Source organism: Rhamphochromis sp. 'chilingali', assembly GCF_963969265.1.
Source record: "Rhamphochromis sp. 'chilingali' genome assembly, chromosome: 19".
NCBI classification, from domain to species: Eukaryota; Metazoa; Chordata; class Actinopteri; order Cichliformes; family Cichlidae; genus Rhamphochromis; species Rhamphochromis sp. 'chilingali'.
The window spans coordinates 30,073,115-30,087,255 of NC_137946.1; the positions used below are offsets into that span (position 1 = coordinate 30,073,115).

General features: G+C 38.0%; 1 protein-coding gene across 2 annotated transcripts in view; it reads right to left on the reverse strand.

Moving 5' to 3' along the window:
• Positions 1-8,911: 8,911 nt before the first annotated feature.
• The window catches only part of pof1b (POF1B actin binding protein), a 37,961-nt gene continuing 32,731 nt past the window's right edge, over positions 8,912-14,141 (reverse strand). Inside the window, exon 13 of one of the 2 annotated variants that reach the window (XM_080867762.1) lies at positions 8,912-13,675. In XM_080867762.1, the coding sequence (XP_080723888.1) occupies positions 13,655-13,675 (21 nt within the window). In that variant the 3' untranslated portion in view covers positions 8,912-13,654. The remainder of the gene's footprint in view (positions 13,676-14,141) is intronic. The other variant, XM_080867763.1, reaches the window with a different exon arrangement.

The following is a 14,141-nucleotide window of genomic DNA, read 5'->3' on the forward strand; positions in this document are numbered from 1 at the left end:
ACCCTTTGTGACCAGTGTTGGGGTCGTTTCTCAGAAAAAAGTAATATATCAAGTTATTGAATTACTCACTGGCGAAAGTAGATTGTAGTACATGTTACTTTTGCATCAAAAAATATTTTCACATAATTACCACCTAACAATTTAAATGTCAGGCTACAGTTCCACACACAATGATTCTAATGAGGACCCACACAATTAGTTTTTATGTATGAACACAAAGCAAAGTTGGCAACCAGCAGAAAGCTTTAGCTGGCTTCAAAGCTACTGACACAATGATTCTTATGTGAGAAACATGAACAGGTAGGTGGACAGGTCATCACTGTCTTTGTTACCTGTTGAAGCTCAGGGTCTGGCTGCTGAGCTGAGCCAGCATTCATTCAGCTTTAGCATCATTCTGTGTTCTTGCCTAGCTTTGCTTTAGCATGTCAGCCATGCAGATGTTTGCAAAGATCACAAGCTGTGTTAGCAGTATAATGTAGTTCTTATTGTCCTGGACACAGTTTGCATTTCACCATTGTGCTCTCGTCACTCTTGAGGAGTGTTGATATGGACATTACATTTATTTTTACTAAATAAAAGTAATGTCCATGGACATTTTCATTTTTTTTAACTTTTAATACTGTCCATATTAGCACACCATAAAAGGTGTACAGTGTTCCCTCGTTTATTGCGGGGGTTACGCTCTAAAAATAAATCCGCGAAGAAGCCAACTTTATTTTTTACAATTATTATAGATGTTTTAAAGCTGTAAAACCCCTCACTACACACTTTATACACTTTTCTCAGACAGGCATGAACATTTTCACACTTTTCTCTCTTGTTTAAACACCCTCAAAGTTCAAACCTTTGTAGAAAAAAAAGTCCAGTATTATAGAATGAAACCCGCAGGTGCCTTTGACGGTGCAAAACATTTCATCGACATTGTTGTTTGTTGGGGAGAAAACTTACAAACACACATTACAGAATTTCAGAGTCACACTACTAGCAATCAAAGATTTATGTAAATTTCACAAGCTGAATGCATTCTGTACTGTACAGGAGACACAGCACGAGATTGGCTGTTAATCAATCAGGACGCAAAACACAATGCGCTGTTTAAAAAAAATATATGCAAAATTGCACAAAAAAAAATCCCCGAAACAGCAAAGCTGCGAAACGTTATCGCGAGGGACCACTGTAGACCACTATCATTTTACTCCTCAATGTACATGAACATGTACGTACTGAGTTCAGCACAGTTTTGCGTTACAACATTACTTTGGAACACGTTATTTAACACCTGTTATTTGGAGAAGAGCTGGAAGTTATATGAAACAAGGACCTAACCATCATGCATTGGTTTGTGGGTGATCTTAAGCTTCAAGCTCATTTTGATTGTTGCCATTATTGCCATTTTAAAAATGGGAGGTGACAAGCAAAGTCTGAAACGACTCATCACAGGGTTGGCCTGCCCTATAGCATACTCTGCTTTATCATAGATCTTTTTCTAAATAGGGTAACAATTTACAAAATAAACACTATGTTGTAAAAACAATATATATTGTTTTTTCAATAAGACTAGAGATTGAGACCACAAACTAATCCAAAAAGAGTTTACTGTGGTTATAAATCATAATAGCATTATAGCTCCTTTTCCTATGGACTTCAATACAACCTGACTTCTTGTTATTAATTATTAAGAATTCAGCTTTTTACATCCAGAATTTGAATCTTTTACATTGTTTATGCGAATTTGCTGTAGGAATCTGTAGGTTTGTGTAATATTAAATGGGACAAAAGATTTTGGCTTTTAAAGAAAATGCTCTTTGACTGGAAAATTAACTTCTCAGGGGAAGACCAACTGAGCTTTGAACAAGACAAAACTGCCTTCATTTGTCATTCAGAGTACCCAGTCCCCTAATTAAAAATAACTTTAAGCCTTAATACAATTTTAACATGTGTTGTCTTCTTCTTCTTTGGCCTGCTTCCTTTATGGGGATTACAATTGGTCATCTAAGTCCATCTCACCCTATCTCTAGCATCTCCTTCTGTCACACCAGCAGTCTGCATGTTTCCCTTCACTACATCCATTAACCTCCTCTGTGGTCTTCCTCTTTTCCTCCATCTGGCAGCTCCATATCCATCATCCTTTGTCTGATATATCCACTATCCTTCCTCTGCAGGTGTCCAAACCATCACAGCCTTGCCTCTGTAACTTTGACTCCAAACTGCTCAACTGTCCCTCTGATGTATTGATTTCTTATGCTGTTTATCCCCGTCACTTCCAATGAAAATCGTAGTACCTTCAGCTTTTTTGTTGGTACCACCACCTTCAAACCATGCATCACAGCAGGTTTCACTACCATTTTATAAACCTTCCCCAAAGCATATGTCCAAAAATAAAATTACTACCTGTACATCTGTGATGAAGGTGGGAAATTGGCATTATAAACCCAAGTTATTTTTGGAACTAGAAGGCTTTATATTTCAAACATGAAAGTTTCTGTTGGTTAAAACAAAAATATTTAAAGTGGTATTTAACAGGTGACAATTAAGCTTTATGTTCAAGATTTGAAACTGACTTTTCTAGCAGGTTTTCTATGCTTACAGCCTCTTTTGGCTTAATAATGACTTGTAATAAAACTTGTTACACATATTCACAGTGGATGCAAGAATGAGTCACAAATAAGATGCAAATATTTCTTTTATCTCAAAAACAGGAAAACAAAAGATCAGTCTTTCAGGATATTTTTTATAAGGCAATTTAGGAACCATAACTTTACCTAAGTTTATGTTGGGAAGCTGAGAACTGTGTGAGAACACTATGTGGCCTTTTATCCCACCATAAAATGTGAATGGAGAGCTTCAAATGTGGATTGAGAAGCATAATTACATCAAATGGATGAAAGATGAGAGCTGTCAACACTTTCCTGGCAGGGTGGAGAGACAAAGGAAGAGCGTGAGGCAGGGAGAGTGGTGACTGCCATGACTTGGGGAAAACTGAAAATATCCAGGCTGACACACAACCTGGAGATCCACCCAGACTACTCAGTAGTGTTGAATGAGTGAGAAAAATTATTTCATATATATACTATATGACTAGAGTTCCTGAGTGATGTTAACCCTGTAAAAGTAGGAATCTCTTGTTTATTCTGAAAACAGATCAAATATATAAATAAAGCCATGTTAGGTCCGAGCATTTAAAACGAAATTATTAAACTGTAGGAACAGAACAATGGAAATATAATAGCTAAAATTTACAAGGCAGATCAATCTGTGCTTTTCAGTGCAGTGCAGTGTGATTTGCATCATTGTGAGCTACAGCCTTTTCCCCTACTTAAATGCCTGGCTGTGACCCAGTGTGGAAGCAGGGGGTTGGCGATCATGTGTTATTTTACTGTGTACCCACCACACACTTGCACGCACTTCCCGACCCCACAGCCAAGCAGGGGGCTTCAGTAGGTCATTGACCCCAGGCATGATGCCTGGTTAGTCAAAGAGAGGGGTCGATAGGCCTGGTTGTATGAAGTAAAGAGGTCTATATGGATAAACGACAAAAAAAGTGAATATTATGGCTTGTTTGTTTGTTTGTTTGTTTTAAATTTGCTTTATTCTTGAATTCTCATATTATTAGTTATATAATTACAATTATTGTTATCATCATATAATTGTTTAACAATTATCTATTTATGATGTGTTCTCAATATTCAGAACAACTTCTTCTATTATTTTTGTGACAATGGCTGCTATCCTATCTGGTAAATAAATCCTTTATTTGAATTGGGTGGGCAAAAACAGATATCTAGTTTAACTAACTAACACTTAAATCATACATGAATCCAAGACCACTGTAATATTCTTGTTTAGAGGCAGTAGATCAAGAATTTCTCCTCTAGCGTTGTTTAATGATACAGTTAAAGCAGGGAAAACAGCAATTGGAGACCAGCATGTCCATAATTTTTGCAATGGCGTGCAGTGAACTTGACTTTCAAAATGATTGCTTTGAAGACGAGGTCTGCAACCACTTGCAGGCAGTTGCTGTCTTGAAAGTGACTTTCTGCATCAAGACGGTGATGAAACGGCAATAAGATAGAGTTGCATGCAATTAGTTTGGGATAACACAGTGATTATCTCTGATAAATAGGCAAAAATTGCAAATCTGCTGCCATCTGTTTTCAATTTGTTTGTTGTTTCTGTATGCAGAAACATTAAACAATTCAAGTTCAACTTATATTCAGATTCCAGTCAGAAAGTCAATGATTTAAAACGATTTGAAACAGAAATGTCTTCACAAATGGCCTTGCTTTTATACACAAATACAACCGCATGGCAATTATCCTATTGCAAAAAGATGCATTGCAGACGAGTTGCAGACGAGTTGCACTTATTGTGGTGTAGACTGACTCAGGTTGATTGCAACGTGTTGGCAATATGTATACATTTACAAATTAGAAAGCAGTTATTGGCAAAGCTTAGCCAATCTAAGAGTGATTGACGACAATTATTAAGAATCACAATCCAACCCACTGCCTCCCACTCAATGTCCTCTGCAGTGGCCTTGCAATCAAAAACGGTCCCTCAGAGGTTGAGAGTGCTGCACATGCAACCTCTGCTCAATCAGTTGTTTTTTCGCAATTATTTGCAAATCATCGCAGAACCACAATTTTTTCCTTTTCTAGTTTCGATGAGATTACTGTTCTGTTTTTACTCTTTAATTTATATTTTATATATTTATATTATATTATATTATATTTTATATATATATTTATAATTTATATAATTTAATTTAATAGTTTAATTTATTAAACTATAGTTTAATTAATTCTTACCTATGGTATCGACAAACAGTTGTAAACTGATATATTTCTGATCCAAGAAAAACTGAATTTCCTGTATTGCCCACTTGAGGCCGTCTTTAAAAAAGTGAGGACTTTGCCATAGACATAGATGTTTCATGTTTAATGTTAAATTTATAACACCATGTTACTACAATAGTCTCCTCTAGGCACCTTGTATTGTGAGGTAAACACCTCACCACCGGTTTGGGGAGATGGGAATGAGAAGAGAAAATAGGCTCGCTGTGTGGCACAGACTATCCAAACAGACTGTGCTTCAGTTATGGCGATTAGTTAGTTATTGTATTTGTTTTTGGGTAATGCACCAATATGAAGCTTACTAACGTTAGGTGATAACCTACTACTACTGTCTAAATATAGCATATTTGGACATAAAAATGCAAATCCTCAGGCAAATGGGTGACATTAGGATACCCACATCATCTTTTATTCTGTTTGTGGAACTATGCTCTCATTTCTGGGAACCTAAATATGACCATTCTTTTTGGGCAACCACTTTTGGTGGACCAGTGTCTGCTGATGCCAAAGAACACCTTACTTGTGACTATTAAGGCGCTAATGGATTCTGACACATACAACTATGTCTTATGTGATCAAGCTGGATCAGTGGGCCTCCCCTTGATGATAAGCAAAGAAGTGACTGAAGAAAGGATCTTTTGCTTATATGTCTCCTGGAGGGTGATTGTAGTAAAATGGTTTGACAACAAATGTTTCAACTATCACAGCAATGGAAGTGGAACTGTGCCTCTTTCAACCATCAAACTATGGAATAATAAGGTGCTACACAAAGATTGCCAAGCCATAGCCATTTACATATACTGGCCAATAATCAGCCACTGACCCTTCTGACACGGGTAGTGTACTGAAACCTAGCTGAATCAAAGCTGTTCAAATTCCTGGCTGGTCTGCAAGAGGAACTGTGGCCCACTGAAAAACCACTGCTCTCAAAGGTTTTGCTTAACAGTCAACCAATTTGAAGCGAGTCAACAAAGTTGGTTGACCGTCATACCCCTCTCGACCACAGATGTTGTCTCAGAAGAAACGTTACACCCCAAGACCCTCAGAGTATGTGGTATTTATACTTCGCAGCCAAAAGTACAACTTACAAAAGAGTCCCAAATTACTTTCAAACATTTATCATCCTCCTCCTGTATATTGGCAACTTGCTGATTAATTCACCATTATTTGCCAATATTCATAAGGTACATCCATTCATGCCAATAAAGCATATTGATCTGATTAGAGAGAGATAGAGAGAGGGAGAGAGAGTGAACGAGAAAGGATGACTGGAGTGCGTAATGGGAAAACATTGATTATGGCTGATAACTGGCTCTTTGATGTGGATAATGCAGTCACTCTCTTCCTGTCTCTCCACTGCCTTTACACTCTGAAACCCCCGGGCCTCAGAGGATATTGGGTTTACAGAGAGGGAGGGAGAGAGAGAGAGAGAGAGAGAGAGAGAGAGAGAGAGAGAGAGAGAGAGAAAGAGAGTGTGTGTGTTTGTACATGATGCATAAGCTTGAATTTGATAGAGATGTGGCATGAGATTATATTTTCATAGAAAAAAAAATAATTGTGCAAATGCAAGGGGGTGAACAGTGTTTATGTTACGACAAAAGCCAACATTGAGAAAAGAGAAGCAGAAATTGCCTTTTTAGGACTAGTGGAGGTCAGGGAGGATGGATGGGTCAGTACAACGTTGAAACAGGAGTTTTGATTAAATTTTCTGTTAGTCTTAATTTTTACTATCTAATGTTTACATAACTTTAAATCTACTACAAGAAATTCCCTATATACTCATATTACAACCCACATGAGTCATCGACAACATTAAAAGCTACAGTCGGTGACTAACATTTATGATCTTGTAACAAACTGATGTTCTGCTTGGTCCAGGCATCCTGACGCCACTACTCCCACCCTCCCACACCACATGGCTACAGCATTCCCCACCAGTAAGGACCTCCCCCAGTAGGACAATGTGCCCTGACATTGTGAAAAATGCTCAGGAATGACTAAGGTAACCCGATGAAGTGTCCAAGACATTGACCCAGCCTCCGAACTCCCCACATCTCTGGATGTACTAAAACAAGCCTCAAGGCCCACCCTCCAATCCACATTAGGCCAAAGGATCCATTCAGTTCCAAACACCACTGGGGTTTGCAGCACAAGGGAGATTTACATGATATTAGACATGTGGTTTTGATGTTGTGGCAGATCAACATCTATTTAAAATACAACAAAGAACACTTCAGTTTACAACAAACTGACACTGTTGTGATTCATTCTTACCAACCGTCTTTCCTCCAGAATTAATAAACACCTGTTTTCAGCAACATTGTTCCAATGAGGTTTGCAAATCGCTGGTGGAAACTGGAAAATTTACTAGATCTGAATCAGCTGGATGTTTAAATGGCTAGCTGTTTAAGTTTGCATTGATAAATGAGAATTTACTAAATTCATTTAAATGTATTATAATAAATAATCAACGAGCAGGTGAATGTTTTGCCAAGTCATACTATGAACCAAGTATGAAAACAAGCGTGTGTAACTGTTAACAACAACTCAGTTTTGTAAGAGCTACAGTCTTTGTTTAGCATTAACTTTTATTGTCCTGCTGACATCAGAGAAAGGAAAGGTAAATACAGTTTCATGCACTTTATGGCCATAAAGTTTAAATTGTATTTAAGCTTATGATTTGCATGAATTCACATTTAAATCCCCTGGTTTATTAACATTATTAATACTAATTATTAATGAATATTTAATACAAAAAACGCTAATTTGTAGCTGATTATTCATTTGTTAGTTGTGTTAGTGCATATAATCAAACCTCTAAACCGGTGACGTTTGTTTTAGCAAAATTAAAGTTTCTGTTCCTCGGTCTTTTCTTCTGTGGTGCAGCACATTGAAAAATTATTTTAAAGAAAATGGAACTTGTTGTGACTGAACCCAGGTTTGGATAACATCTTTGTTTCTCTTTTTCCATATATTTCCTCATATTTAATTCATAATGCCCACACGGAAAGAGCTGCATAATCGAGTCAAGAAATGTGTCAGTGAGCAAAGAGGAAACACGGAGAGCCACATCATGAAACTAGCATGGTTATCAGTCAGAACAAATAATATTCAGCCCATGCTGCAGCGAATAGAATTCCATGCTTGGAGATTAGCTAAGAAAAAGAAAGATAAATAGACAGGATAAAGTGCTTTACAAACAGTAATATTAAAACGGGAAACCAAAGTCTTAAAAAAGTTTCTTTAATCTGCGCAAACAAAATCCTAAATAAATGTCCTGCCCATTAAGTAACATGTTTTCAGAGTCTAAAATCAGATGATAATAATAAACAATTTAGAAAATCCGATTATTTGTAGTCTGATCGCTTTAATCCTGTTTGCATGTAATCATTAAAACTTCCCAGTAATGACTGTTCTCTGAGATGGTTTCTGCTTTCTGCGACCATGTGGGCTTTGAGAACACTGACTGAAGTCAAAATGGTTGACTTGCAGCCAAGTGAGCCAAGCCCTACAGAGCTGCCATGACCTCATTCTCTGTCTCTCTGCTCCATCAGCTCCACTCATTGACCCCAAGTGGAGAGAGAGCTGCTCAGGGGAGCTGGCTCCCCCTGCTGACCATTCTTGGACCAGCAGCCTCATGAGACTTGAAGATGAGAGTACTAATACAGTTGTTTTGACATTCTTATACCCTTTAAGGAGGGAAAGGAGCACAAATGTGCTTTTCTATTGTGAAGACAGTAAAAAAAGAAACAACTTTAAGGGCTTAAAGTAAAAAGAGCTGCTTTTATCCTTGTCATTGTAGACTTTAAACCAGTTTAAGTGACTTGTATTCTGTTTCTTAACCCAGTATGTGGAGCTTCAGGTTTGGATAATTTGTTACAGGGAGTCTGAATAGATTTTTAAAAAGTCCAGATACATACAAGTGAAAGCCAGCAGTGTGGACAGAGGGAAGTCAGACACCTGTGCTTTCATTTGGGTGAACTGACCCTTTAGTAAGACCATAATCTGATAAATGCTTCGTTCAGGCTGTATCTTAATTTAAGTACAAACACAAGTGCACTTCTTCAAAGATATATTACTCATTTTAATTGCAATCCACCTCAGCTGAAACAGGACTGAGGCAAATTCTCTCGGAATGAAAAAATAAAGAAAACAGTTTGCATATGAAAATATATTTAGACATTTAGATCTTTTTGCATATTAGCTACAACCAATTAATTTAGCTCAACACACAGATGATCCTTTGCTGGAAAAGAAAGGCAGGGTTTAATCAGGATAGCAAGCAAATGAAGGCACCTCGTTTGGCGATCAGAGAGCCGTTACCACAAAGTTTAAAATGATCCGTGTAGCTAACATGGTAAACACATTAAGGCACTTCAGGTTCCACAAAGTCAAAAATCGTTTTACAGGCTTCCTGCAGAAATGCAGCTGAGTGTCCACTGGGCGACTCTTCTGTCTTTAGAGTCAATCAGATGTTTAGTGCAAGGAGTTTTTTTGCAGTGTGGTTGACACTGTGTGAGGCTTTGCGTTTTTTTCAGTAGGCTATAAATCAGAGCTGCAGCCTGTAAAACCAGTTATAGTACCCGAATGTGTTGCACACACTAAAATAGTTAGGAATTCAGTTCAGTGTGAAACTCATTGAGACCACATCACAGCAAAAAAAAAAAAAATCTGTACATGTTTTTGACACGATAAACTGCAGAAATATACAATCAAGGAGACAGAAAGAGAGGAATATGTAATATGTAATAGTCAGAGACTGTAGTACAGTTTATACGCTGCAAGTCCTGTACACACTAGAGCAGAGGTGGGGAACTCCAGGCCTCAAGAGTTCGAGGCACCTCTGCACTAGAGGGACAGCAAAACAGGTGATCAGTAAAATTACTTAGCAGCAAACCACAAGAGGAGCCGTACTTAATTTGGGTTAGTACTACTTCAGAACTTCTTTAAAGTTTGGACTCAGAAATGGAGATGTTTTCAATTTATAGATAAATTGGTCTGATATATCAATATAATCATTATTAATTTGTGACATTTAATAGAATATACAGGTATGCAGGAGCTCATTTATTCACTGTGGTGTTCCAGTGGGACATAACACTCCCTGTTTTAAGTTCACTTTGTTAAAAGCCTTACTGATCAGTACAAAACCTGCTTTGCATTGCATTTTACCACAACGAAAACTGGTGCGCTCGATACATAAGCACCAAATACAGCTAGGAGCATTTGGGGGTTGATGATTCCCTCAAAATATTGAAAATACACAAACTAAACCTCATCAGTTATTCCTTGCAGTAAAATACTCCAATATGTGTGTGCTGGACTTTCATAGAAGAGCACAAACCAGCTCCAACCAGAACAGAACAGATATGAGAACCTCAGTACCCAAATGAGCAAGAAGTCAAGTATCAGAATTAAGGAAACGTGTGTCTCACAGCTCCTCAGCTTGCCTTCATCATATTCAAGAAATGTTTTATTGAATGGCACCCGTAAAACATGCGTCTCGACTTGTCAAAGCGGTGACTTCAGTTTTCAGCACAGTAGATTGTAAAGTAGAAGTCATATTTGAGACTGGCCAAAGAACAAAGATCAAAGAGAAGAAAATGCTTTTATTTCTACAGCTCTGCATAAAGCCACTTTTCACTGCTGATGGTCAAGACTGCTGTTTTGCTTGTACCACTGAAAGGAAATCAGGGGTGTCCAACTCTAGTCCTGGAGAGCTACTGTCCTGCAGCTTTTAGATGCATCCTTGTTCCGACACACCTGAATCAAATGAATGGCTTGTTACCAGGCCTTTGCCAAACTTGATGGCATGCTGAAGAGATAATCCAATCATTTGATTCAGCTGTGTTGGGGTAAAAAAAAGGAAAAGTAGCTCTCGAGCACTGGAGTTGATTTAAATGCATTTAAATAAAGCTGCCAGTCGAGGCGTCACCATCACTTTTACCTCTCACGTCTTTCTATTCGGGTTGTAGCCAGTTTGTGCTGTTCTTTAAAGGAAGAACTACACATTGTTTTACAAAGATCTTGTAATATTACTTCACTGTTGTCTATATCACTTACAAACAATCATTAACTGTATTTTATACCCCATCATCAGCATCAGTATACTACAATACAAATCAACGACAACATAAGCAGGTTTAGTAGACAATCACGGATTGGTGGTTGTTTTTTAAAAAGAGGATGAAAACAATAACTGGACCTTCTCTATGCTTTCATCATTTTGGGTCAGATTATGTTGAAAATTAATTTTGTATGGAAGTTGTTTTTTTTCATTAGAACTGTCTTACAATAAATTCAAAACAGAAAAACAAATCTAATCCAAAAACTGTTTAATTACTTTAAAATCATACATTTAAAATTCTGAATTTTCTTTTGAGTTCTGCAAATACATTTGCCCTTAATATAATTTATTACCATCCAACCCTGACATTCGGTTATTAGCAGATTTTTTTTTAAGCTTGTGGCGCAGTAACAAATACACAGCCTCAGTTTAAAGTCAGTAGTTTCAGTGTTCTATTTCATGTAAACCACAAGCTGCTGATGAGCCAGTAAAGCAGGCTACAGTGCCTTCAATACCTCTTTAACACCATCTGATACTGGTGCCAGTAATAGTGTTGAGCCAGTTCTGTCTTCAGCACCACAATGCAACAGGTTTTAGGACCGACTATGTAGTGTCAGGGAGTTGAGGTAAGTTCTATTTTAAGAAAATCATGGCAGCCAGAAACTGTGGGCTGTACCTACCAATCATTCTTCACTTTCTTGTGGTAGCCCCTCCCACACCACTGATGTCAGTGATCCCAACTCTCGGCCGGGAAATTTTGTGGTGCCGTTCTGATGCCAGGTTTTTTGGCATGGGCACTGGTCTTTCCTTGGTAGAAACACACGGAACTGGCTATCAACTGGGCACCTGCATCGGTGGAAAAGGGGTATGAGTGCTACCCAGTAGACACAAAGCCTTCTGCTTGTATGTAAGAAGAGTAGAAAAAAGAAGCTGAAACAGAAACAGACTCGGGCATAAAGTTTATATGATATTGTGCTTTAAATCTTCTTGCACCATCTTAACACCCCCCCTTCCCAAAATCATGCTTCAGTTCCAGCTATATTCCCCTCCCACCCTCCCGCCCAATGTGATGCTTCGCACCCGGAGGCATCCAATCAAGCCTGAATTTTCTCACACGAATGTGAGGCATCACACACCCCGAACCCGAGATCGCACATGAAAGCTACATGTGAACCCATTCACCTCTGAGTCATAGAAAACTTACAAATAAAGTAAAATGCACTGAACAAAAAAAACAGTCACTTAGCACTAAACAGAAGTAAACTACCCGTTAAGAACGTTTGTTAAATGATCATGAGAACCGCAGTGCAGAGGGGGATTATTCCACACGCGCTTACAAATATACACAAATATTTACATGCAGAGTAGCAGTCATAGAAATGCATCCACTTCCTCGTCCCCTGGGCAAGAATGGCTGTGGTGGCTTTGAGGAGGATTGCATGCTACATGCTACATGCTACATGGTACCAGTCTTGGCAAAACACACATCGGTGACAACTGGAGGCTGACACTTTGGTACTTAGCATTTGGTTCCACAGCGGTGCATTGTTTTCCTTCGGTTAGCTGCAGACTTCTTGTCTCGTTGATCCAATCTTTTGACATTTAGTGATTTCAAAGGTAATTAAGCAGATTTGACAGTTTCTTTTACAACTTCTCGTGTTTAGACAGAAGCATAGATTTGCAAACCTCTGTCAGGAGAGCTTTTCTAGAAAAGCTTATTCATAGTGTTCACAGTTAAGAATACTGAAGTCACTTTATTAGGTATATCTGTCTAGTGCAGCCAGTTCAAAGAATGAACAAAAACGGACACGTTGTACTATGATGCATGAGGATGCACAGGTAGGCTTAATAAACTGAACAGAGAGCATATAAAGTATATATATTTCAAACAATCTCCTTCCTCTAGAAAGAAAATGGGAAATAAATAAGAATATTACTTCCTTAGAAACAAAACTTAAACTATTTCCATCCAAGAATTTTACAGCATGGGAAGACAAACATCCACGTGGAACCAAATCCAAACTTATCTTGCCCCAGCTGGGTAGAGATGGGACAGATAATCATCAACAGAGCAATATATCACAATACAATCTCCTGTGAATATTCTTGTATATCAGACTAAGCCTGAAAGATTTTAAATTTCAGGTCATAGTGTACAATCTTTCCCATTTCTTCTTTAAATACCAACTTTGTGAGGTATCACAGATGACTGTATTGCAGTATATTGCAGAATCACTTGTTTAGTGATTCCATTGAGTGCTTTGTATTAATGTGCTAAAGTGCAGAGTCAAACCAAATAAGACTGAATGTTAAATTTAGTGAAACCAGCAGAATGAGGTTATAAAGGTGAGAAAAGAGAGGAAGCGTCCATCCACGTCGGACAGTTCAACTCTAATCTCAGCGTGTTCCCAGTTGTCGTGACTCTTTTTACCCGTGCCTCAATCCATAACTGGCTGTAGCATCATCTGATCAGATTTGGCCTGTGATTAGTAGATTATTAATTCCCTTTTTATTAGTTACAAGGAAAAAAAATGAAAATTTTGATAAAATTGTCACCCTAAACAATTTGGTCAAAGCAAAGATTCCAAATTTAGGGGCAAAGAAGGGGATTTCAACCACCACCATCCCTGGGAGCCCTGAGGGGAGGGGGAGGAGCATGCAGGGGAATAGGGGGTGACATCTGGATCTTCTGGTTGGTCATAGTTCATTCCTGTCGGAGAGAAGCAGTGTGTCTTTAAGGGGTTGTAATGATTTCCTGTTTCAAAATAAAAAAAACAGGTAGAGCTGTTATAATTCAGTTTAAATATGCAAACGCTTCACTTGTTTAATGGAGAAGATGCAAAGAAAACACAGTTTCCACAATTTGAACAGCCTCGGTCTTACGGATTCTCAGAGTCCCGACTATCACATTCCTTCACAGTAGATTACTCCTTTACTGCTTCATTGCAAAATACTTTAATGTTACAATTCATGATCAGAAAAATAAAAACAATCTCAGATATGAGCAGGAGGACTTGACAAGTCGATGTAGTCACGGGAAAACTGGCACATGCAGACACAGACAGTATAATCAGGGCTTTGCTGTTTAGCTGAAAACTTCAAACAGTGTAGGTCAATAATAAAATAAGATATCTTGCTTTCACAGCACGCAAAAAGTGCAGTTTTTATATTTATTATTTCTGAATAATGAACACTGATTTACTTGAACTCTTTTAAGATTT